Genomic DNA, 27,420 nt, shown 5'->3' on the forward strand with positions numbered 1-27,420 from the left:
AACTGAAGCGAGCATGTCTTTGAACTTTTTCAACTTCAAAGCGCTTCAAAATCAGAAAGAAAGTGGATTTAGCCTTAACCCTCGTTTAGAGACCCCCACCCTTCTTGATGGGGGCACCCATTCCCTCTTTGATCCATCACCTCCCCTTCAGTTCCGCTAATGTTTCATGATTGTCCATGACAACATGCATGACTTCCTCATCATTTTCCTGCCCTTCATTGTTTTTTTCACCTCTGCAGCCCTATGGCCGCTGTCAACGCCGCCGCGCCGCCTGCGCTCCCCCCCCGCTGGAGGTAACCCTCAAAGGCCTGATGGATCGCCGGCTGAATGATGGAGACGGACAAGAGAAGCAAAGGCCACGCCCCCTTCTCTCCTTCAGTAGTGAGGCAATGACTTCCTCCGGCAGTGAGGGGACAGACGGCGCTGCGTTCTGATGCTGGTCATGGTGAAGTGACGCATGTCATCTGAAAGTTGACTTCATATGACAAGCGCTCGCTACCATGCTGGTTATGAGTAGTCCGTCCTCAGCCAATGAGAGCTGCAGCTCCGTTGGGAGCGGCTGCACCACCTCCGACCTGTCCTCAACTACAGGACACTTAGTTCCGCCCCCTTTGCCCCCGCCACCCCCGCCTCCGGCCGCTCCCCCTCCGCCAGCCCAGGTTAGCACCTCCGGCAAGAAAAAGCGCCGGGTGCGGAGCTTCTTCTGGAAGCCCATCCCGGAGGAAAAGGTTCGCGGGAAGCCCAACATTTGGACTATGTCGGTGCGGCAGCAGCAATATCAGATCGACGTCCGGTCTGTAGAGGAGCTGTTTGGTCAGCAGGAGGAGGCAGTGGTTGGCGGACGGGGGGTGGCAGCAACTGCCGGGATAGCGACCCGTGTCTCCCGATCCCGGTCTTTCAAGGAGAGCAGCAGAGAAGAGGTGAGTCTGATCCGCCGACTCCCATGGTTAAAGGGGAACATTATCACAATTTCAGAAGGGTTAAAACCATTAAAAATCAGTTCCCAGTGACTTATTTTATTTTTCGAAGGTTTTTTCAAAATTTTACCCATCATGCAATATCCCTAAAAAAAGCTTCAAAGTGCCTGATTTTAACCATCGTTATATACACCCGTCCATTTTCCTGTGACGTCACACAGTGATGCCAATACAAACAAACATGGCGCATAGAACAGCAAGGTATAGCGACATTAGCTCGGATTCAGACTCGGATTTCAGCGGCTTAAGCGATTCAACAGATTACGCATGTATTGAAACGGATGGTTGTAGTGTGGAGGCAGGTAGCGAAAACGAAATTGAAGAAGAAACTGAAGCTATTGAGCCATATCGGTTTGAACCGTATGCAAGCAAAACCGATGAAAACGACACGACAGCCAGTAACACGGGAGAAAGCGAGGACGAATTTGGCGATCGCCTTCTAACCAACGATTGGTATGTGTTTGTTTGGCATTAAAGGAAACTAACAACTATGAACTAGGTTTACAGCATATGAAATACATTTGGCAACAACATGCACTTTGAGAGTGCAGACAGCCCAGTTTTCATCAATTAATATATTCTGTAGACATACCCTCATCCGCTCTCTTTTCCTGAAAGCTGATCTGTCCAGTCCAGTTGGAAATGCATCTGCTTTGAGTGTCGCAGGATATCCACACATTCTTGCCATCTCTGTCGTAGCATAGCTTTCGTCTGTAAAGTGTGCGGAACAAACGTCCAATTTCTTGCCACTTTCGCATATTTGGGCCACTGGTGCAACTTGAATCCGTCCCTGTTCGTGTTGTTACACCCTCCGACAACACACCGACGAGGCATGATGTCTCCAAGGTACGGAAAACAGTTGAAAAAACGGAAAATAACAGAGCTGATTTGACTCGGTGTTTGTAATGTGTTTGAGAAAATGGCGGATTGCTTCCCGATGTGACGTCACGTTGTGACGTCATCGCTCGGAGAGCGAATAATAGAAAAACGTTTAATTCGCCAAAATTCACCCATTTAGAGTTCGTAAATCGGTTAAAAAAATATATGGTCTTTTTTCTGCAACATCAAGGTATATATTGACGCTTACATAGGTCTGGTGATAATGTTCCCCTTTAAAGTTAAAGTACCACTGATAGTCACACACGCACTAGGTGTGGTGAAATTACCCTCTGCATTTGACCCGTCCCCTTGTTCCACCCCTTGGGAGGTGAGGGGAGCAGTGAGCAGCAATGGTGGCCACGGTAGTACGAGAATTTAAATGGCAACATCATGCATCAGGCTTTGTTTTGAGACGTGTAGCGAAGCCTGCTTTTAAAAAAATTAATCCATCCTCTGTGAAGTGGTCGGGAGGCAATATCATGTCCCAGGAAGAGCAAGCAAACGGTTGCGGTAATAAGTGATATCGCCTTCTACTGGTCCGGCATGCATACTGCATCCCTCCCAATTACTTTCTGTACTGTCTCACGTGTGTCACTGCTATGTATGTCCCCTTCCAGATCAGCATCCTGGACTCCAAGAGAGGAATGAATGTGGGCATTTTCCTCAAGCAGTTCAAAAAGTAAGTCCTGCGCATGTTTTACAACCCAAGGGACGAGAGCCCCCTTACATAGCACCGATATTATTAAATGTGTTTGTTCACACGTCCTAAAAGTGATCATATTGTGTCGGGTAGTTATAATTGTTTTATTTCCAAATTTGTGTTTAGTTAATGAGCTTACTCAGATTTCTATTTTTTTTTAATCAGATTCGGAAGTCCGACTAAGAGGCTTTGTCTGGAGCAACATGTATGTGTGCATACTTCTATTAAAATTGATTTGACACCAATTTGCATTTAAACCAGAGAGATTTGAATACACTAGCCCTTCCACATGTGAGTCTATCCTCTTGTGGAATTGCGATGGGTACCATTGACATTTGAACCGATACAGTACCCGAGAATTGATACCAATACCAATTTTCAGTACCTTTGTGTATGTTTATAAAGACAAATTGTTTTTGATTATAAAACATTTTATAAATAGGCTGATGATTATGATAATCGCTTTCCAGTTGTTCTATCTTGTTTCATTATCACATTTCTGAGTCTCATTTTCAAGTATGACATTCAGTTGCAATTACAGCTGGAAGTCCAAGATGTTAGATAGCAGTAATTTATAGTTAATGGTGTGGTTTTTTTGTTTTTTGTTGTGTCCTACAAAGTGTTGATACTATAAGTTTTGTACTTATTACGCACAAACTGTTTGATTATAAGGTGCATCTTAGTTGTAGTTTCATTAACACATTTGGAGGGGTTAAAATTGCCATGTAAAATCGCTAATGCTAGTAAGTAGCATGTCAATAGCAAAACCACTGTATACCAGCATTAAGCTGGCGTATTTATTTTCAAATTGAAGTAGAGATGTCCGATAATATTGGACTGCCGATATTATCGGCCGATAAATGCTTTAAAATGTAATATCAGAAATTATCGGTATCGGTTTCAAAATTATCGGTATCGGTTTCTAAAAGTAAAATGTATGACTTTTTAAAACGCCGTTGTGTACACGGACGTAAGGAGAAGTACGGAGCGCCAATATAACTTAAAGGCACTGCCTTTGCGTGCCGGCCCAGTCACATAATATCTACGGCTTTTCACACACACAAGTGAATCCAAGGCATACTTGGTCAACAGCCATACAGGTCACACTGAGGGTGGCCGTATAAACAACTTTAACACTGTTACAAATATGCGCCACACTGTGAACCCACACCAAACAAGAGTGAAAAACACATTTCAGGAGAACATCCGCATTGTAACACAACATAAACACAACAGAACAAATACCCAGAACCCCTTGCAGCACTAACTCTTCCGGGACGCTACGATATACACCCCCCTCTCAGGGAGAGCATGTTCCAAATTCCAAGCTGCTGTTTTGAGGCATGTTAAAAGAAATAATGCACTTTGTGACTTCAATAATAAATATGGCAGTGCCATGTTGGCATTTTTTTCTTCCATACCTTGAGTTGATTTATTTTGGAAAACCTTGTTGCATTGTTTAATGCATCCAGCGGGGCATCACAACAAAATTAGGCATAATAATGTGTTAATTCCACGACTGTATATATCGGAATCGATAATTAAGAGTTGGACAATATCGGAATATCGGATATCGGCAAAAAAGCCATTATCGGACATCTCTAATTATAATGTTAGCTATGCTAATCTTGCTAACGTCCTGTCTCAATCCTTATTATTACCTTGTTTTATTTGCTTCTTGGACACATGCACTCAACAGGGCTCATTAGCATTAAAGGGGAACATTATCACCAGACCTATGTAAGCCTCAATATATACCTTGATGTTGCAGAAAAAAGACCATATATTTTTTTAACCGATTTCCGAACTCTAAAAGGGTGAATTTTGGCGAATTAAACGCCTTTCTATTATTCGCTCTCGGAGCGATGACGTCACATCGGGAAGCAAAACACCGAGTCAAATCAGCTCTGTTATTTTCCGTTTTTTTCGACTGTTTTCCGTACCTTGGAGACATCATGCCTCGTCCGTGTGTTGTCGGAGGGTGTAACAACACGAACAGGGACGGATTCAAGTTGCACCAGTGGCCCAAAGATGCGAAAGTGGCAAGAAATTGGACGTTTGTTCCGCACACTTTACCGACGAAAGCTATGCTACGACAGAGATGGCAAGAATGTGTGGATATCCTGCGACACTCAAAGCAGATGCATTTCCAACGATAAAGTCAAAAAAATCTGCCGCCAGACCCCCATTGAATCTGCCGTAGTGTGTGAGCAATTCAGGGACAAAGGACCTCAGTAGCACGGCAAGCAATGGCGGCAGTTTGTTCCCGCAGACAAGCGAGCTGAACCCCCTGGATGTCTTGGCTCACACCGTCCCTTATGCCACCGAAGATGATCAAGAGAAGAATATCGACCCTAGCTTCCCTGGCCTGCTGACATCAACTCCAAAACTGGACAGATCAGCTTTCAGGAAAAGAGAGCGGATGAGGGTATGTCTACAGAATATATTAATTGATGAAAATTGGGCCGTCTGCGCTCTCAAAGTGCATGTTGTTGCCAAATGTATTTCATATGCTGTAAACCTAGTTCATAGTTGTTAGTTTCCTTTAATGCCAAACAATCACATACCAATCGTTGGTTAGAAGGCGATCGCCGAATTTGTCCTCGCTTTCTCCCGTGTCGCTGGCTGTCGTGTCGTTTTCGTCGGTTTCGCTTGCATACGGTTCAAACCGATATGGCTCAATAGCTTCAGTTTCTTCTTCAGTTTCGTTTTCGCTACCTGCCTCCACACTACAACCATCCGTTTCAATACATGCGTAATCTGTTGAATCGCTTAAGCCGCTGAAATCCGAGTCTGAATCCGAGCTAATGTCGCTATAGCTTGCTGTTCTATGCGCCATGTTTGTTTGTGTTGGCATCACTATGTGACGTCACAGGAAAATGGACGGGTGTATATAACGATGGTTAAAATCAGGCACTTTGAAGCTTTTTTTAGGGATATTGCGTGATGGGTAAAATTTTGAAAAAACCTTCGAAAAATAAAATAAGCCACTGGGAACTGATTTGTAATGGTTTTAACCATTCTGAAATTGTGATAATGTTCCCCTTTAAAGCTTTAGACACACAAAATCAGGCTTACTAAAATCACTTTTGAACCGTCAGATTTCCTGCTTACATGCTAGATTTTGGACAACACAAGTACGTTACTGCCCCTATTGTGGGAGATTTAAATCATACAATACTGGAAATATGGGACATTTATTAAGAAGAAATCACTAAAGCCACGGCTTACTGACACAAAAAGAGCCGTCCAATTATTCTTGTCTGATGCACACAAAGTACCTTTTGTAAAAAAAAAAGCACCTGTGCTGTTTTATGTTGACACTCGCAGGTCCAACCGCTCCATTGTTGAGGACATACGGCGAGGAGACGGTAAGCTCTACGGCGCCGAGCTGCTCAAAGACTTGCTGAAGCTGCTGCCCGACGCCGACGAGGTCCGTGTCCGTGCACGTCACGTTTTGCAACACGATTCCCCAGAGACTGAAAGCAACGCGCCCGTCTGTTGCAGATCAAGAAGCTGCAGGCGTTCAAAGGCGACCCGGACAAGCTGACGCTGGTCGACTCCTTTATGTACCTCCTCATTCAGGTGCCACGGTGAGTCGCACACACCTGCCAATAACCAGAGGGAAGTTTGAGGTTTGTGTGGCTTTTTGTGGGAAAAGATTAGGACTATTTATTTAAAGGGTTCACCAGTGCTCAAATAAAAGTCTGGATTGCATCATTGGATTCATAAAGGGTTTTATTGTATCAATTTGTTCAATTATATTCAAATTTAGTGCGCTATAAAGTGTGGTTAAAAAATGGTGTCTCATATGTTTTAACAAGGTTATGAGACTGATTGTCATTAAAAAGACAGGAAACAGTCACCTGTTGGTTCATTTTGTTTAGAGCAGGTGTGTCCAAAGTGAGGCCTGTAGGCCAAATTGGGTCCGCTGATTATTCTCACATTATTAACATCCATCCATCCATCCATTTTCTACCGCTTATCCCTTTCGGGGTCGCGGGGGGTGCTGGAGCCTATGAATAACATTATTTTAACAGATTTATACATAAGTAGATATGTAAGTATTTATATATTCATTTTGGGAAAAAAATGTTGGTAATTTTTGATAATAAAACATGTGTTACGTTATTATATAATTATTATATAATAATTTCTTAGATAATTATTATAATATAATAAATCCATCCTTCCATCCATTTTCTACCGCTTATTCCCTTATGCCCATCTCAGCTACAATCGGGCGGAAGGCGGGGCACACCCTGGACAAGTGGCCAACTCATGGCAGGGCCAACACAGATAGACAGACAACATTCACACTCACATTCACACACTAGGGCCAATTTAGTGTTGCCAATCAACCTATCCCCAGGTGCATGTCTTTGGAGGTGGGAGGAAGCCGGAGTACCCGGAGGGAACCCACGCAGTCATGGGGAGAACATGCAAACTCCACACAGAAAGATCCCGAGCCCGGGATTGAACCCAAGACTACTCAGGACCTTCGTATTGTGAGGCAGACGCACAAACCCCTCTTCCACCATGCTGCCCAATATAATAAATACATATCATATTTGTAATTATTATTATTTTTTATTTTATTTTATTTATTTTTTTATATATATATATAATTAGAAAAATAAATACATATCATATTTCTAATTATATATATATACAAAATATATAATAATAATTTGATAATATTGAATATAAATATATGTTATTTGCATGTATTTTTTCCTGTCAAAACAGAAGGTAAGAAAAGTCATTTTTTGACGTATATTATTTTTAGGCTGGGTAGGAACTTTGATATTCACATTCAGGTTATTTGTGTTCCACACTTAAAATGGGGTATCCTGATCCAATATTGATATAGGATTTTGGTGTGATATCAGCAAAAAAAATAAGTATCGGATGATATCAGTTTGCATGTAAACTGTCCGATACAAGCAGTCCTGCATCGTGTTTACTCGTGCAAATCTGGACAGTCAGTTAACATCTAATTGTCCTCCAATAAACCCACAAGGTTGGTCTTTTCTTCTATTTTAGTCAGGTACAAAACGTAAATACGGTAGGCAATAAGCTACTATGTGCCGGCAGCTACACAACAGCTGAGCACACAATAGCGCACATACACTATAAGTGTCCTTTTTTGAACAATATTGCGGTCTCAATAAAGACATTTGTCAATATAAGTATTAAATGATTATAATTGCATATCACTTACACATACAAAGTCCCCACGGCATATTAGAAAGTATCCAGTCACAAAAGTGTCCGCATCATTCATCTTACTTTGTCATTTTACTTTATTAATTATTCGCCAAAAAATCAATTCCCACTCCACTTCAACTTCTAAGACAGCATAAGTCCATTCCAGACGGTTATTAATAAATAAGTCAGTGTTTTTTTTTTTCATACCAACCATTGGCAATTTTACTTAAATAGTACAATTATATGTGATTCCTGCTGATGTTGCAGTCGGTCGATATCGGTATCGGACAATTCTTAAGGCTACAATATTGGTAACATATTGGAAGTGAAAAAGTCGTATCAGGACACCTCTGCTTAAAGATTGCACTCACGCGAAAGGTTCCGTCAACATGGATGCACGCTCAGGGCGACACAAAAACATGTCCATGTTCCTTGTTGCACACATGTAGGAGTTTCATGCATTCCGCTTCCAAGATAACTAATCGTCACCACCATGGCGGAAAGTTTCCTCCAAGTAGCTTTATCACTGGTGGACAAGAGGAAAAGGAATGGGTAAGCAGGCTGCACAAGCCGAGCAGGACGACACAAGAAGCTAACCGCTAAAACTTCAATGTACTGTACAGTAGGACTGATCGATCCAGATGTCGATACTATAGATACCTAGTATAGTATTATTATATAAACAATACTAGAGTAATTGCATCGATATTTTTCTTTTTTAGTATGTTTTTTCTTTGTATTTAGTGTAAATGTATGTTGTATCTATTTTTTATTTTTTTTTAATACAAATAATTACTAAGTGAATCCTGTTTAATTTATTTTAGTCTGTAGTCTACCTATTCAATTGTTTTCCTATTAAATTCTACCGCTTTTATATATTTGGTAGTGTTAATTGTTTTCCTATTTTTTGTAGTGCTTTTGAGTGTACTTTTTATATTTATATTCTTGTCATTGTGCTATTGTCATCAAACAATTTCCCTTGGGGATCAATAAAGTCTATACCGCCATACAAGCTGCACACTGGCTACTCTCAAGCAGGGGTGTCAGACCAGTTTTTTTTTACTGAGGGTCTCATTGCAGTTATGGCTGCCCTCAGAGGGCCGCTTGTAACAGTGAATAAAATATGAATATATGTATATATATAATAATAACTGGGATTTATATAGCGCTTTTCTAAGTACCCAAAGTCGCTTTACATGTAGAACCCATCAATCATTCACACCTGGTGGTGGTAAGCTACTTTCATAGCCACAGCTGGCCTGGGGTAGACTGATGGAAGCGTGGCTGCAATTTGCGCCAACGGCCCCTCCGACCACCACCTATCATTCATCATTCAATTCACCGGTGTGAGTGGCACCGGGGGTAAAGGGTGAAGTGTCCCGCCCAAGGACACAACGGCAGCGATTTTTGGATGGTAAGAGGCGGGGAGCGAACCTGCAACCCTCAGGTTTCTGGCACGGTTGCTCTACCCACTACGCCATGCCGCCCCAAATTATATGTATATATATATATATATATATATATATATATATATATATATATATATATATATATATATATATATATATATATATATATATATATATATATATATATATATATATATATATATATATATATATATATATATATATATATATATATAATATATATATATATATATATTCACACATATCCTGGCAGCTCAGTAGCCAGAATTTTATCGTAGAAATTTTAAAGCATATTACTGTAAATTGACTTTCCCCCCCCCCCGTTGTTTTTACGGTGTGTTACCGTTGTAGAAAAACGGTACATTGTTTTTTTTACGATAAAATTCTGGCGACTGAACAGCCAGTTTTTTTTAAATCATAAAATCTACGGTTGCTGTTTTTGCGGTGCATTACTGTAAATAGAAAAACTGTACCAACATATTTTTACTGTAAAATTCTGGCGACTGAGCAGCCTTTTTTTAATTTTATTTTATTTTACCGTAAAATGTTCTGTCATTTTTACATTGTACAATTTAATGGATAACTTGCTTTGAAGTCAAGTCAATCAAATATTTTTATTTTAACAAAAAAGTTTGTAATGTATGATAATACAATATTTGTTACGTTATTAGGAAGCACGAAACTAATTGTTCAAAATTATTATAGATTATAACTCATTTTCAACCTGAATTCATACAATATTAACTGACATTACATTATTAACATAAATTTAAAAAAATGTAACAAATTCATACATAAGTAGATATGTAAGTATTTATATATTCATTTTGGAAAAAAAATGTTGGTAATGTTTGATAATAAAACATGTGTTACATTATTATATCATTATTAAATAATAATTTCTTAGATAATTATTATATTATAATAAATACATATCATATTTCTAATTATATACAGTATATATATATATAATTATATATATATATATATATATAAAATATAAAAAATATTATATAATAATTAGATAATATTAAATATAAATATTTGTACTTGCATGCAGTACATGTATTTTTTTTTCTGTCAAAACAGAAAGCACGACTGCATTAAGTAAAAAAAGTAATTTTTTGACGTATATTATTTTTAGGCTTTGGCGAGCCACATAAAATGATATGGTGGCTCCCGGGCCTTGAGTTTGACACCTGTACCCTAAAGCAGTCATTCATAAACTGTGGTTTGTGTACTCCATCTAGTGGTATGCCAATAAATCACCTAATTGAATATTGTATGTGCAATCCATTTTATTTGATTCATCATACAGTGATTTATCTTCCCCTGTTTAAATAGTTATACTGTTCGAATTGTGTGTAACATTACAAAAGCCGAAGTATTAAATAAACCCTCTGCCTTGTTTTTAATTAATACTTTGGCCTACTATGCTACTGTGTATTAATGTTGGTCATTATGGTGGTACTTGGAGAGCCAAGGGTTTTCTGAGGTGGTAGAGCAGTGTTTTTCAACCATTTTTGAGCCAAGGCACAGTTTTTGCGTTGAAAAAATCCGGGGGCACGCCACCAGCAGAAATCATTAAAAAAACAAACTCAGTTGACAGTAAAAAATCGTTGTCGCAATTGTTGGATATGACTTCCGAAAAGGACATGCGGTAGAAAATGGATGGATGGATGGACTTTAAAGCATAACCAAGCATGCATCAATATAGCTCTTGTCTCAAAGTAGGTGTACTGTCACCACCTGTCACATCACACCCTAACTAATTTGGAGTTTTTTTTTTGCTGTTTTCCTGTGTAGTAGTGTTTTAGTTCTCGTCTTGCGCTCCTATTTTGGTGGCTTTTTCTCTTGTTTTGGTATTTTCCTGTAGCAGTTTCATGTCTTCCTTTGAGCGCTATTGCCCACATCTACTTTGTTTTAGCAATCAAGAATATTTCAGTTGTTTTTATCCTTCTTTGTGGGGACATTGTTGATTGTCACTTCATGTTCGGATGTACATTGTGGATGCCGTCTTTGCTCCACACGCTGTAAGTCTTTGCTGTTGTCCAGCATTCTGTTTTTCTTTACTTTGTAGCCAGTTCAGTTTTAGTTTAGTTCTGCATAGCCTTCCCTAAGCTTCAATGCCTTTTCTTAGGGGTACTCACCTTTTGTTTATTTTTGGTTTAAGCATTAGACACCTTTTTACCTACACGTTGCCTCGGGCTGTTTCCGACATCTACAAAGCAATTAGCTACCTGCTGCCACCTACTGATATGGAAGAGTATTACACGGTTACTCTGCCGAGCTCTAGACAGCACCGACACTCAACAACAACACATAATTTGCAGACTATAGAATGTGACAAGCGGTAGAAAATGGATGGATGGATGGATGGAATTACTGGTTTGCAAAAAAATATTTTTAACCCAAATAGGTGAAATTACATAATCTCCCACGGCACACCAGACTGTATCTCACGAGTGTGCCGCGGCACAGTGGTTGGAAAACACCGAAGTAGAGTATATCCAGCTTTACTTGTTATGATATCGTGGCAAGATATATTTAAATGAGTGCTGCAGTGTGAGGTGTGTGACATCATCTTTTGTTTCCTCACAGGTTGGAGGTTCGCATCGAGGCCATGGTCCTGAGCGAGGAGTTCGTCCCCTCCTGCGCTGTGATGAGTCATGAGATCCGTGTCGTGCGCCTCGCCACTCAAGGTAGCAAGACACGGAGTGGGGACACCCAATATGAACATTTCAGTTTTTCATTTACGAATGATTATCCATCCAGCCATCCATTTTCATTAATCTTTCTTTAATCCCTCCTTCAACAAAACTTTTTTTTATAGCTTCCTAAATTGTTAGAAAAATGATTCAAATTATTATGATGAATGTTTTGCAAAAAGGTACGTTGCATTGGCCGGGAATCGAACCCGGGCCTCCCGCGTGGCAGGCGAGAATTCTACCACTGAACCACCAATGCTTGCTGTGCTGCGAAACGGACAAAAGGGTTTTATATATACATCACCAGAGCAACAACGCGATGGTAGTGTACGCAGCTAACAAGAAAATACGTTTGTTGTGGGGTATTTTAACGAAATATGAAAATGTCTTGTAAATGAACGTGTAATGTTTGCGAAGGGCGGCGTACGTTATGCATTTGCTAAATACAAACGTATCGACCCCACGTGGTATGGAGGATTTCGATGAAGTCTACTTTTACGACAGTTTGTTGTCATTTCTGATAACCGACACGGGTGTGTTTAGCGTTGTAAGTCTTGTTTTACCTTACGTCAAATCATCATAATCCGTGGTTTTGTTTATATGTTACTTACACTGACACAGTGAACAGTCGAAGAAATCAGTTCAAAGAGTATTTATTTATTGTGGATATTCATAACAAAGTCAGTGTCTGTGCAACGCACTGCTTCAGTCAGTCTGTTTTTAAGACGTGCTGATACGAGGCATTTTTGTATATAGTATGTTCTTGTAGCCTGCATGTTTATACATTTAGTAAAGAAATAGTTTTCGCCTCTCTATGTATATATATATATATATATATATATATAGAGAGAGAGAGAGAGAGAGAGAGAGAGAGAGAGAGAGAGAGAGAGAGGTGTATGTGTGTGTGTGTGATTGTGTGTGTGTGTGTGTGTGTGTGTGTGTGTGTGTGTGTGTGTGTGTGTGTGTGCGCGCGTGTGTGTGCGTGTGTGTGTGTGTGCGTGTGTGTGTGTGTGCGTGTGTGTGTGTGTGGCCCCTGGCCACATTCGGACTGGAGAGAGGAGAAACAAGCTCAACCTGTAAGTTTACCCGCTCTTCTGTCCGCCATTTTATCCCCCACCCTGCTTCTTGCAGAAAATTGTTTTTATACTTGCGAAGTGTTTTTTTAAATTAAGAAAATCGTTTGTTTTTTTTGTAAATATATTTTTTTAATTGAATACAAATGTTTTTTATAACTTAACTTTAACTATAAAATAGTTTTTACCCTTGAGAATGTTTTTTTCAATTGAAGAAAATTGTTTTTTTTACTTGCAAATCTTTTTTACCTGCAGAAAATGTTTTTTTTTACTTGAGAATCATTTTTTTTAATTGAAGAAAATTGTTTTTTTACTTGGAATTGTTTTTAAATTGAAGAAAATTGTTTTTTTTACTTGCAGAAAATTGTTTTTATACTTGCCAATCATTTTTTAAGAACATTTTTTTTTTTACTTGCAAATCGTTTTTTTATTGAAGAAAATTGTTTTTTACTTGCAAATCTTTTTTTACCTGCAAAAAAATGTTTTTGTCCTTGAGAATCATTTTTTTAATTAAAGAAAATGTTCGTTTTTTTACTTGCAAATCTTTTTTTACCTGCAAAAAAATGTTTTTGTCCTTGAAAATAATATTTTTCATTGAAGAAAATTTTCGTTTTTTTACTTGCAAATCTTTTTTTATTTGCAGAAAATAGTTTTTTTACTTGAGAATCGTTTTATTAATTGAAGAAAATTGTTTTTTACCTGCGAATCTTTTTTTAATTGAAGAACTTTTTTTTTTACTTGCAAATCTTTTTTACCTGCAGAAAAACATTTTTTTACTTGCAAATCTTTTTTTAATTTAAGAAAATAGTTTTTTACTTGCAAATCTTTTTTTTATTGAAGAAAATTGTGTACTTGCAAATCTTTTTTACCTGCAAAAAAATGTTTTTATCCTTGACAATATTTTTTTAATTGAAGAAAATCGTTTTTTTTACTTGCAAATCATTTTTTGACTGCAGAAAAAAAAATATCCTTGAGAATTGTTTTTTACTTGCAAATATTTTTTTTAATTGAAGAAAATGTTTTTTTATTTGCAAATATTTTTTTTAAACTGAAGAAAATCGTTTTTTTTACTTGCTAATATTGTTTTACCTGCAGAAAAAAAAATCCTTGAGAATCGTTTTTTTAATTGAAGAAATTATTTTTAACTGAAGAAAATTTTTTTTTACTTACGAATCTTTTTCTATCTGCAAAAAATTGTTGTTATACTTCTTAATCGGTTTTTTTAATTGAAAAAATAGTTTTTTTGACTTGCGAGTCATTTTATTTTCTTGCGAATCGTTGCGCGTGAGACATTTTGTGTGTTTGGCAGTAATTTCCCTCAATAAACAGCTGCAAATATAAGCTTGGTTGAGGTAATACTACATGTGCAGACATTTAAAGGATAATGTAGTATATAGTGTAGTCACATTTCCGAACACGGCGACCATGGAGGATTACAAGTCTGTGAAATAATAGACTTTGTTTTTGGGCCTTTTTGACTGGGTTTTGCTGAGTCATACTTTCACCTCCGACTTTAAAAAAAAATCCTCTCACTTTAAAACTTTTCACCGCATTGCAGAGCCTCGAGATGAAACCAGAGCAAGGTGTTGTCTTTTAGAGTGACAACAATGCAGAGAGGGACGTGTCCTCATTCATGTGTCCAAACTAGATTTGGCTCATCTTCTATTGATTGATTGGGTTTGTTTTGATCCCGCAGAGCTGATGAGCTGCGAGGAGCTTCACGCCATCTTGCATCTGGTGCTGCAGGCGGGGAACATCATGAACGCGGTACGATCGAAAAAAGAAAAGAAAAATCAATGCGAACGCAGTCCAGTTTAAAAAGTTCACTAACGCCGCCGTCTGCAGGGAGGATACGCCGGCAACGCTGTGGGCTTCAAGCTGTCGTCTCTCCTCTCATTGGCCGACACCAAAGCCAACAAGCCGGGGATGAACCTGCTGCACTTTGTCGCCATGGTGCGCACTTTGTGACCCAGGTTTAGTTGCTCTAATATTGTGTTTTTCAACCTTTTTTGAGCCAAGGCACATTTTTTGCGTTGAAAAAATGCGGAGGCACACCACCAGCAGAAATCATTAAAAAACGAAACTCAGTTGACAGTAAAAAGTCGTTGTTGCAATTGTTGGATATGACTTTAAAGCATAACCAAGCATGCATCACTATAGCTCTTGTCTCTAAGTAGGTGTACTGCATACTTGCCAACCCTCCCGGATTTTCCGGGAGACTCCCGAAATTCAGCGCCTCTCCCGAAAACCTCCCGGAAGAAATTTTCTCCCGAAAATCTCCCGGAATTCAGCCGGAGCTGGAGGCCACGCCCCCTCCAGCTCCATGCGGGCCTGAGTCCAGTGTGCGCACACAAGGAGACGAAGCAGAAGAACGAAACCGTAGTCGAAGAGCGCAGGGGAGATACTTCTCCAGGGCCGATGTATGCTCGGGGCAACACCCTTCACCTTACCCGGCAGTGGGTCTCCACAGCGGACGACTTTAGGGTGAATGATGAGTCCAGCGATTAGTTGCAAATCTTGCTTTATTGATTGCTTGCACACAGCCAATCCAACACAAAACCAACTAGTCCTTCCCCGCACCCACGCTACCGCTCCCTCTCTTCTCTCGCCCACACACTCACTGACGTCACTCAGCTCACATGTTGTCACCTATTAAAGGGCCACACACACACATACTCTACTCTCATAACACACAGTACAGTTAGTAGAACAACTGTGTTTTCATTACTGTGTATTTGATAGGTTCCATTGCCCCGGAATTGTATTGCATTGTACTTTCAAGTACAACAATGAGTAGATGAGTGTTATGTGTGTGTATATGTGTAAATAAATGAACACTGAAATTCAAGTATTTCTTTTATTTATATATATAATAAAATAAATATATATACAGCTAGAATTCACTGAAAGTCAAGTATTTCATACATATATATATATATATATATATATATATGTATATATATATATATATATATATATATATCTATATGAAATACTCGAGTTGGTGAATTCTAGCTGTAAATATACTCCTCCCCTCTTAACCCCCCCCCCCCCCCCCCCCGACCACGCCCCCCACCTCCCGAAATCGGAGGTCTCAAGGTTGGCAAGTATAGTGTACTGTCACCACCTGTCACATCAATCAATCAATCTCAATCAATCAATCTTTATTTATATAGCCCTAAATCACAAGTGTCTCAAAGGGCTGCACAAGCCACAACGACATCCTCGGTACAAAGCCCACATACGGGCAAGGAAAAACTCACCCCAGTGGGACGTCGATGTGAATGACTATGAGAAACCTTGGAGAGGACCGCATATGTGGGTAACCCCCCCCCCCCCTCTAGGGGAGACCGAAAGTCACATCATGACTTATTTTTTGCTGTTTTCCTGTGTGTAGTGTTTTACTTCATGTCTTGCGCTCCTATTTTGGTGGCTTTTTCTCTTTATTTGGTATTTTCCTGTAGCAGTTTCATGTCTTCCTTTGAGCGATATTTCCCGCATCTACTTTGTTTTAGCAATCAAGAAGATTTTAGTTGATTTTATCCTTCTTTGTGGAGAGTAAACGGTTGCAAACTGTTAGCATGCTAATATTAGCATGCAAACAGTATGTGTCATGTACCAAATTATATGAGTCTTAGGTGTACAGGTGCAAAATTAGCTAAAAACAAATGTCTAATTTGCAATGAAAACATTACTTTTTTCACCACTGCACCTTTTAAAGGATGAGGTGGGGCACAGCCCCACAGCAAAAGTATCTCTAGTGCAACGAGATTGCTTTGTTGTTTATTTACGATACAAATCTTCTTCTAGGAGGCAAAGAAAAAAGACGAGAAGCTGCTAAAGTTTCCAGAAAAACTTGTGGACGTCCAGAGTGCCGCCAGGTACTGTCCTGTCTTTTTTTAATGTGCAGAATATATGGTTCTATGCCAAGCATGTTTATATTTTGTGTTATAACTTTTACTGTCCCGATTTGATATCGGTCCACTATCAGCAAAAACGATATCGGCTTGCATGTAAAATGTCCGATACTAGCAGTCCTGTACACGTTTACTTGTGCAAAGACGGCATCTAAAAAGTCCTCCGATAAGCACACAATGTTGGTCTTTTCTTCTATTTTAGTCATTTACAAAAAGGTAACATAGCAGGCTACTCGGAGCTACAGTAGCAGCTACACAACAGCTAAGCACATAATAGCGCACAAGCTAGACCTACATAATAATTGAACAATATTACCGTCTAAATCAGCACATTTGTCCATATAAACTAGTACCTAATTATAGTTGCATATTACTCGCACATACAATGTCTCCAAGGCAGAAGTGTATTCCAAAGTATCCAGTAACAAATGTGTCCGCATCATTCATCTTACTGTGTTTATGAGCTTAACTAAATGATTTGTCACCCAAAAAACTTTTACCACTCCACTTCACCTTCAAGACAGTCCATTCCAAATGCTTCATAATAGATAGGTTATTGTTTTTCATACCTACCATTGTTCTCTAATTTCACTTAATCAAACCTTTTCTAACATTCAACACTACAAAATAGTAAAAGCATGTATAATTGTGTGCTGATATCGGAATAACGTCAGTATCGGTCAATACTCAAGGTTCCAATATCGGTATCGTATCGGAAGTGAAAATAGTTGTATCAGGACACCCCTGGTTATACCAATACTTGCGTTAAAGTACCAATGATTGTCACACACACACTCGGTGTGGTGAAATTTGTCCTCTGCATTTGACCCATCCCCTTGTTCACACCCTGGGAGGTGAAGGGAGCAGTAAGCAGCAGCAGTGGCCGCGCTCGGGAATCATTTTTGGTGATTTAACCGCTAATTCCAACCCTTGATGCTGAGTGCCAAGCAGGGAGGTAATGGGTCCCATTTTTGTAGTCTTTGGTATGACTCGGCCGGGGGTTTGAACTCACAACCTACCGATCTCAGGGCTAGATAGGTTATTGTTTTTTCATACTGTTGTTCTCTAATTTCACTTAATCAAACCCTTTCTAACTTTCAACACTATAAAAATAGTAAAAGCATGTATAATTTTGTGCTGATATCGGATGAATGTCGGTATCGGCCAATACTCAAGGCTCCAATATCGGTATCGTATCGGAAGTGAAAATAGTTGTATCAGGACACCCCTGGTTATAACAATACTTGCGTTAAAGTTAAAGTACCAATGATTGTCACACACACACTAGGTGTGGTGAAATTTGTCCTCTGCATTTGACCCATCCCCTTGTTCACCCCTTGGGAGGTGAGGGGAGCAGTAAGCAGCAGCAGTGGCCGCGCCCGGGAATAATTTTTGGTGATTTAACCGCCAATTCCAACCCTTGATGCTGAAAGCCAAGCAGGGAGGTAATGGGTCCCATTTTTGTAGTCTTTGGTATGACTCGGCCGGGGGTTTGAACTCACAACCTACCGATCTCAGGGCGGACACTCTAACCACAAGGTCACTGAGCAGGTTCTCAGCACTGATCAAATATTGTATCACTTCTTTAAAATTTTGCCAAATATATACATTTCTTTACACAAGTGTAACCGTAACTTGCCTCTCCTCCACTAGGTAGCGCCACTGTTCAACTGTAATTGTACTTCCATTCACTTGAATGAAAACACATCATTCTAAAGTATCTTCAGTGGTACCTCGGGTTTACGTACCAGTCAGACAAAGACCGCAATTTTTTTTCCCTGTAAGAAATATCGTAAATCCAATTAATCCATACACCCAAAAATATGAACGTAAAACACATTTTATAGAGAATAATTTGAGTTTTTTATGCAGAAAATAATGTAAAATACATATAAATGAACATCTTTATTGAAGACTCTTGTTGGCAAAGAAAGGGGGAGTGTTACCGTTATTGGGAGAGTCCACTTAGATCATTTAGTTCTAAATAATGACAGGTGACTAGAATTGAGGTTGAACCAATGATTCTACAAAAAAGGAGTACAAACAATAGCAATACCTGCGCTGAGAGAGCAAACCGAGCCGTCAAAAGAGCGTTTTCTAAAACGGTCGCCCTCCTTGCATGCTTTTGTCCACGTAGGCTGCCATGCCTTGACTGGGATCAAAACTGAAAGTTAACTCAGCATGTTTGTGCACACTGTCAGGTTCAAACACTGATGACATCTATTAAACAGACGAGAAGCAAGGAATCATGCAGAGACAGAGTTAAATTTTGCTCAATTGAGGAGAGACGTGTTTTGGGCTGTACTCTAGTTACAGATCCAAACTACCGGTACGTTCTAAAAGTCCAGCCCACGTGCTTCCTCTATTTATTTGGGAGGTCCCTGGTCACATCACTGAAGCTGTCGCTGAGGGAAGGGGTTAATCTCGACAGCTTCAGTTAGACACAATATATGATTATACAAAAATGCAAATGTGCTGACAGTCGTGATATCGCCTTGTCTCTGCTCTGTCCGCGTCACGGTACTCGATGTTCGGCCTTGGCAGTCAGCAGGCCGATTCTGAAAACAAACACTGATACGAGACTGGCTCGCAATCTTTTGGATTGCCAGCTCTGCAAAGACAAAGAAAAATACAATTTCAGCACAATTGATAATAATTATAGCAACGGCCCTTAAGCGTAAGAGTTGTGTGATAATATATACATAATTATTCTAACACACACACATTATTCTCCCTTCGTTTCGTTCCTGGTACCTCTTCTAACGGACCCTAAATGAGACTCAATCTGTATTGTATTTGCAAGGAGAGGAATGTTATGTTATTATTATTTTGTATATATTGTTATCGATATATTGTTATTGTATGTTATTTCTTTGAACATACTGTATTGAACATGAGATGAGCTCTCATGTACCGTTCACTCTGTCTAACACAGTGATTCTCAAACTGTGGTACGTGTACCACTAGTGCAGGGGTCGGCAACCTTTACCAGTCAAAGAGACATTTTGACCAGTTTCGCAAATTATAGAAACCAATGGGAGCCGCAAATTTTTTTTGAAATAACACTGCATGCAAAGTTTTCTTATTGCTTTGTGCCATATATAACCCAGGGGTCTCAGACACGCTGCCCACACCCTTATATGGAATATGAAAGCTGGTGCGGCACGCGGGTTTTAAATGAATGGCGCTTGTCAGCGTTATGCGTGCCGTGATGGTACAGCATATAGCACCCGCTACAATCAGCGTGCTTGATTAGCCACACGTTGTGTGGTGTTTCCGCTTGCTCACGTAGGTGACAGCAAGGCATACTTGCTCAACAACCACACAGGTTACACTGACGGTGCGGTATAAAAAACAACAACTATAACACTCTTACTAATAATGCGCCACACTGTGAACCCACACCAAACAAGAATGACAAACACATTTCGGGAGAACATCTGCACAGTAACACAACATAAACACAACAGGACAAATACCCAGAATCCCATGCAGCCCTAACTCTTCCGGGATACATTATACACCCCCGCTACCAAACCCCGCCCACCTCAACCGACGCACAGAGGGAGGAGGGGGGGGAGGGGGTTGATGTGTGAGGGAGCAGGGTTGGGGTGGGGGCGGGGTTTGGTGGTAGAAGGGGTGTATAATGTAGCCCGGATGAGTCAGGACTGCATGGGATTCTGGGTGTTTGTTCTGTTGTGTTTATGTTGTGTTAAGGTGCAGATGTTCTCCCGAAATGTGTTTGTCATTCTTGTTTGGTTTTGGTTCAAAGTGTGGCGCATTATTAGTAAGAGTGTTAAAGCTGTTTTATATGGTCACCGTCAGTGTAACCTGTGTGGCTGTTGACAAAGTATGCCTTGCTGTCACGTACGTGTGCAAGCAGAAGATGTATAATGTATAACAAGTGTTGGGCTGGCACACTGTTAATACAGATTGTAGAGAGCGCCAAATGTTGTATCATCATGGCACGCCCTTATTATAGCTGTAAGGGTGAAAATCGGTGAATATTAATCCCGGGAGTTTTCTGCGAGAGGCACTGAAATCCGGAAGTCTCACGGGAAAATTGGGGGGTTCAGCAAGTAAGCTGGCATCAGAGTGATCAAAGAGCAGCATGCGGCTCCGGAGCCGCGGGTTGCCGACCTCTGCACTAGTGGTAAGCCAAATAATCACATGATTATTTGGCTTTATTATGATTATTTGGGGACACGTGGCGCTGTTGGGAGAGTGGCCTCGTCATGTCCGTTGTGTCCTTGAGCAAGACACTTCACCCTTGCTCCTGATGGGTCGTGGTTAGGGCCTTGCATGGCAGCTCCCGCCATCAGTGTGTGAATGTGTGTGTGAATGGGTGAATGTGGAAATAGTGTCAAAGCACTTTGAGTACCTTGAAGGTAGAAAAGCGCTATACAAGTATAACCCATTTACCATTTAAGTGCAGTGTTTTATTTTTTTTATATTCAAACACAGTGTTACTGTTCAAACTGTGGACAGAAAATATGAAATACACTTGTTAAATTAGATTAGATTTAGATTTAGATTTATTGGTCCCTTTGGGGAAATTCATTGTCACTGCCGTACATTTAAACAATAGACATTACACATCACAAAAAAAAAAAAAAAATAACAAAAAGACATCATACATGACCAACACACATTTACAGGTTTGTCAGACAGGTCGGGCCGGGCCTGCTGTTAAGGGCGGCTATAGCTGCAGCCTTATCCCTGCAGCTATAGCCGCCCTTAACAGCAGGCCCGGCCCAACCTGTCTGACAAACCTGTAAATGTGTGTTGGTCATGTATGACCAACACACCAGCACCTCTGACCAGCACCTCTGCCTTGTTTTTAATGAATACTTAGGCCTATTATGCTACTGTATTTTAATGTTGGTCATTATGGGGGTCCTTGGAGAGCCAAGTGTTTTCTAAGGTGATTTTAGAACCAATGCCTTAGTACTTTGGTACGAGTTATTCTCAAAATTAATCGTTTTTCTCGCCTTCTTTATCAAAGTGCTGTCTCTCGCAACTTTCTTTGGCTTTCGATTTTTTCGTTAGGGCACTCCATTCTGAGGAATTGATTGATCGATTGAGACTTTTATTAGTAGATTGCACAGTACAGTACATATTCCGTACAATTGACCACTAAATGGTAACACCGGAATAAGTTTTTCAACTTGTTTAAGTCGGGGTCCACGTTAATCAATTTATGGTAATTCATGGTAAGACGCGGCAAGTAGTTTGTTACGTGCAATGTTCTGTCGTACAATAAGAGAGGAATGGTTTCGATTACTCTACGCAGAATCTCCGTAGAGAACATCGAGTTGGAGTTCTCCTCCTTATACGTTGGCATCAAAACCCTGGAGGAGAAGGTGCAAGGAGACCCAGAGTTGCTGCAGGAGTTGGATCCCTTCCTGCAGGTCAGTCAGCAAAGCCGTGACGTCTTGTTGTTGTGGGGGCGTTCCACCGACTAAGAGCGCTTGTCTTTGACGTCTGCGCTCTCAGAGTTCGGCGCAGACCCTCCAGGACCTGAAGCGGCGGCGCCTGGACCTGCGCAAGGAAGGGAACGCGTTGATCGATTTCTTCTGCGAAGACAAGGACACGTTCAAGCTGGACGAATGCTTCCGCATCTTTCAAGACTTCTGCATCAAGTTCAGGAAGGCCGTCAAGGTCAGTCCGTTAAAGTCCTCGATAAGATAGATATTTTGTTAAGTCCTATAAAGTGTTTGTACTGTAAGTACGGTATTTATTATTAGAGATGTTCCGATCGGGGTATTATACTGCTGATTACGATCATTCATGAGTGACATCAACCGATACCAATACCGTCTTCTTCTGATGGATTTATAACAATCTTTGCAAGCTGGGTAACATTTGCAATGGTCTGGAACAACATGGCACACAAACTACTATCAAAAATGCAGCCAATATTACGTACAGATAATGTGTCATGAGACATGCAAATATAAATTAAATAAACTTATGTATTTGTACCTTGTTTTTACTGTTGTACCTTGTTTTTAATGACTACTGCTGCAAACCAAATTGCCCCTCTGGGACATTAAAGATTTTCTAAGTCTAAGTCTAAGTCTTCTAAGTCTAAACAGAGGACATAAATAAAGGAAATTAAATTAGCTTAAATATACCTACAAACAAGGCATAATGATGCAATATGTACAGTACATACAGCTAGCCCAGGGGTCGGCAACCCGCGGCTCTAGAGCCGCATGCGGCTCTTTAGCGCCGCCCTAGTGGCTCTCTGGAGCTTTTTCAGAAATGTATGAAAAATAGAAAAAGATGAGGAGAAAAAAATATATTTTTTGTTTTAATATGGTTTCTGTAGGAGGACAAACATGACACAAGCCTCCCTAATTGTTATAAAGCACACTTTTTATATTAAACATGCTTCACTGATTCGAGTATTTGGCGAGCGCCGTTTTGTCCTACTAATTTTGGCGGTCCTTGAACTCACCGTAGTTTGTTTACATGTATAACTTTCTCCGACTTTCTGGGACATGTTTTATGCCACTTCTTTTTCTGTCTCATTTTGTCCACCAAACTTTTAAGGTTGTGCATGAAAGGTGAGTTTTGTTGATGTTATTGACTTGTTGGAGTGCTAATCAGACATATTTGGTCACTGCATGACTGCAAGCTAATCGATGCTAACATGCTATTTAGGCTAGCTATATGTACATATTGCATCATAATGCCTCATTTGTAGGTATATTTGAGCTCATTTAGTTTCCTTTAAGTTCTCTTAATTCAATTTATATCTCATGACACCCTATCTGTATGTAATATGGCTTTTAATTTTTTTGCAGCTCCAGACAGATTTTTTTTTGTATTTTTGGTCCAATATGGCTCTTTCAACATTTTGGGTTGCCGACCCCTGAGCTAGCCGAAATAGCATGTTAGCATCGATTAGTTTGCAGTCATGCAGTGACCAAGTATGCCTGACTAGCACTCCAACAAGTCAATAGCGTCAACAAAGCTCACCTTTGTGCTTTCACGCACAGCATAAGACGTTTGGTGGACAAAATGAGACAAAGAAAGAGTGGCATAAAAACACGTCTTTTTGTGGCAGCGTCGGAGAAAGTTATACATGTAAACAAACTACGCTGAGTTCAAAGACAGCCAAAATTAGTAGAACAAAACGTCACTCGCCAAATACTCTCATCAGTGAAGCATGTTTAATAATAACGGTGAGATTTTTTTTTAAATTAGAGATGTTTGTGTCATGTTTGTCCTCCTACAGAAACCATATTAAAACTAAAAATAAATGTTTCCCTCATCTTTTTCCATCTTCATAAATTTTTGGAAAAGTTCCAGCGAACCACTAGGGCAACGCTAAAGAGCCACGAGTTGCCGACCCCCCGTGTAGGCGATCACATACTTTTTCATGGTCAAGCTGTTTGATTGTAACGTGCCTCTTAGTTGGAGTTTTGATTACCAAATTTTGAGGTGTTGCAATCGCCATGTAAAATCGCTAATGCTAATCAATACATATACATGGCATAGCCAGAGTTAATTAGCGCATTTTGAAAAGTGGAGCCATGCTTTTGAGCAGGAAGTGCTTGAGCCAATGTCGAGTCTACAACCGGACGTCACGTGCAACAAAGGCATCGAAAAAGGTTACCATTTAATTTTACGTGAATCAGTACCGGGTAGCACCAACGGAATTCAGTCAATATCTACTGCACTAAAGTACTAAATTCGGTACCCATCCCTACAGACCACTGACTGATTGGTTGAATCTTGGCTTTTCTTTCATTCTTTTTTTTTTTGCGTAGGACAACGCAGACCGTGAGCTAAAGGAGGCGACGAGGCAGCGTCGCCTGAAGGAGTTGGAGGAAAAGCGCTATGCGTGGTCGGGAGAGGGCCACAACAGCGTATTCGGTCGGAGCAGCAGCGAGAACGACGTGGATATGCTCACCAAAGAAGGCCTTATGGACTTCTTCCAGCAGAGGTCCAAGAGTCCACACAGTCCGCTGGGACGTTCGTCCAGCGCTCGGCGCCACCGCCACACCATGACTTCCATCGCCGACCGTGAACTCCAAGGATACCTCGAGCTGTTCGGAGGCTCTGCCGACTATTCCAAATTTAGCAGCCTACCTCGGTCCGGCCGCACCCCCCAGCGGAAGACAACCCCTTGGATTTTAGGCCAAGGCGACGACCGAGAGCTGGACTACAACCGAGAACTGACGTCTTCACGTGCAAACACAGACCCTCTGAGTCCACTGGCCAGGTTTTCCTCTTCCGGGCTAAACGCTGATGAGGACCGATACAACAACAATAGCTACTGTGTGTCGGAGGGCAGCATTCCGCCTGCTACGCTTGCCGACTTTCCCAATCCGCCCATTAGTGGCCACATGAACGTGAGCGTCGAGAAACATACTTTAGTTCCAGGTCCTCAAGCTTTTCACCTCCCCAGTCCAAACAATAACAACAATCACATGCATTTTGTCAATGTTGAGGTCACTGATCTGGAAAAAGATGAGCGTCTTCCTTCTGGCGGCCTGGTTCTGGATAAATGTCCAGGAGGTTCAGAAGGGGTAGAACCCAAGGGAGAGTTGAGAGAGGTGGATTGCAATCAAGAAGAGAACAGCACCGTTTCATCCACAACCTGTGACACCCCTCTACCGTTAGACACCCCTTTGTCCAATAGAAAGCCGCCGTTTAACATCCTCGACTGCACGGAAGCAGACTGCTCCGTCACGCTGGATTACTCTGAGGTTGAAAGCTCATCGCTCTCAAAAGAAGGACTTCAAGTCAGAATGGAGGACTGCTGCGAAGACCAGGAGAACCCTCACCATCAGAGTTCTTTGGTTTCACACAATGAGCTGTCTGTGCCACGGTCTGTGGACGCCGCCTCCGCGACGCCGCCCGAGTGGGAAACCGAAAGCAGTGACACCGCCGTAGCAAAGCAAGGCAGGATGAAAGACCCTCAGGTAGGCGGCAGGAAACCGATGCGTACAAACAGCAAAGGCAGAAAGTGTGCCAGCGGTTCTGGTGTGCGAACCTTGACGAGTAGCGAGAGCCAGGGCCTTCGGAAAGTGGTGCCCATCAGCAGGCTAACCAGGACCGGCAGCAGAAAGCAAGCAGACGGTGAAGAGTTGCGCCGGCCTCTCCGCGAACAAAGCACGCCTCCGAGAGGACGGAGCGAGAAGACCGCCAGACCTCACCGACACTCCAGTCTGCCTCCTGATGAGTCGAAATCTCAGAAGGGGGGCGGCCTAGCCGGCAGCATCTCCAGATGTCCGTGCGATCCTATCCAGAGGAAAACCTCGGTCAGCAAGCCTAGCGCCAAGCCCCTTAGAAACATCCAGAAGCCTGCACATGAGGAGAAGATGTGCCGCTCCACCATGAGGGCCCTGGCGCAGGCTCAAGTCCAGGGCGGTGCTTCCTCGGAAAACAGCAGCTCTCAGGCGCCGGCTCCCAAGACATCACCCGAGATCCCGAGCTTCGCGCGGAACACCGTGGCGTCGTCTTCCAGGACCAAAAAGGACCCGGGCGCCCAGTCGGTCCCTTCCACCCCTTCTCACGTCCCCTCCCTCCTGAATCGGCCAGCCTCTGTCAGGCAGACCAGGTTAGGCCAGACGGCTCATAGCAGCGAGGAGCGGTCCCAAGGGACAACCCTGCGGCGGGTCAACAGTGTCAGGGCGGCGAGTCGCAGCAGCCACCGCAGCCAGACTCCGCCTCCTGCACGAGAGAACACTAGCTTTTCGGACAAGTCTCGAGACGTAGTGACACCCAGCAGGAGTTCGAAGCCCAGCTGGAAGTAACACAAAAGAAGTTCTGTCCCGTAAAAAGACAGCAATGAGAGCTATCTCCGGGTCCTAAGAGGATCCTCTAGTAGTTGACTTCAGGACTGTGAATTCTGTGTCTCTGTATTCAGTGAAGCTATGCTGTGTCAAAGTCTTTAACCAAATCGACAAATGGCGAGTCGGTGATTAGCACCGGATCTTTTGCCTGCTTAGTCGTTCAACTGGAGGATTTCCACCGCAGGAATTTGCAAGCGGTATTAGAGGCTGTCACTTGGGACGCTTACACGACGTTAGCCTTTGAAGACGCAAACGCATTGAAAAACAAAACCAATATTGTTTCCATCTAAACCTTGGTAACGGTCGACCGGTATACAGTTTAACGTCGTACGACAATAACATTTCTGACAGCTATTTCCTATTTCAATGATGCTAATTATCGTATTGACCGCGCTACGTCATTTATTGTGCTATCACGAAAAACACGGCAACTAAATTTGTAACGAATACGATTTTAGCACAACTCAGTAGAGCTTTTCGGTGTCTACGTGAAAGTGTTCAGTAACAACACGGTGGTCTGGGAAAATGGAGTTTCCGATTTACCGACAAACTAAAATATTGATATGGCAATATATCGCAAACTTTTTGTGACGATACTAAAACGATTTTCTAATGTCTTTTTATCATTTTTTAAATAATTTAAAAAAACTTATATATATATATATATATATATATATATATATATATATATATATATATATATATATATATAT

The 27,420-nt window shown here is 41.1% G+C and overlaps 1 protein-coding gene and 1 non-coding gene across 2 annotated transcripts; one reads left to right on the forward strand and one right to left on the reverse strand.

The window, feature by feature from the left end:
* Window positions 1–509: 509 nt before the first annotated feature.
* On the forward strand, window positions 510–27,311 carry fhdc1 (FH2 domain containing 1). Its single transcript, XM_061984556.1, has 11 exons — window positions 510–920; window positions 2,474–2,535; window positions 5,887–5,989; window positions 6,064–6,149; window positions 11,799–11,899; window positions 14,675–14,745; window positions 14,824–14,931; window positions 16,789–16,859; window positions 22,189–22,306; window positions 22,392–22,556; window positions 24,677–27,311. The coding sequence occupies exons 1-11, from the start codon at window positions 510–512 to the stop codon at window positions 26,666–26,668; spliced, it is 3,288 nt and encodes a 1,095-aa protein (XP_061840540.1). The 3' UTR covers window positions 26,669–27,311.
* Window positions 12,094–12,164, reverse strand: trnag-gcc (transfer RNA glycine (anticodon GCC)). Its single transcript has one exon. It is a non-coding gene; the product is annotated as a tRNA-Gly (tRNA).
* Window positions 27,312–27,420: the final 109 nt, after the last annotated feature.

The sequence above is a fragment of the Nerophis lumbriciformis genome, linkage group LG25 (genome assembly GCF_033978685.3).
Source record: "Nerophis lumbriciformis linkage group LG25, RoL_Nlum_v2.1, whole genome shotgun sequence".
NCBI lineage: Eukaryota > Metazoa > Chordata > Actinopteri > Syngnathiformes > Syngnathidae > Nerophis > Nerophis lumbriciformis.

What these genes read in the sequence shown, in the direction of transcription:
- fhdc1 (XM_061984556.1), top strand. Translation starts at nt 510, where the DNA reads ATGAGTAGTCCGTCCTCAGCCAATGAGAGCTGCAGCTCCGTTGGGAGC. An exon ending in TGCTGCCCGACGCCGACGAG is followed by an intron (nt 5,990 to 6,063) that starts GTCCGTGTCCGT and finishes CGTCTGTTGCAG; the next exon opens with ATCAAGAAGCTGCAGGCGTT. An exon ending in AGTTCAGGAAGGCCGTCAAG is followed by an intron (nt 22,557 to 24,676) that starts GTCAGTCCGTTA and finishes TTTTTTGCGTAG; the next exon opens with GACAACGCAGACCGTGAGCT.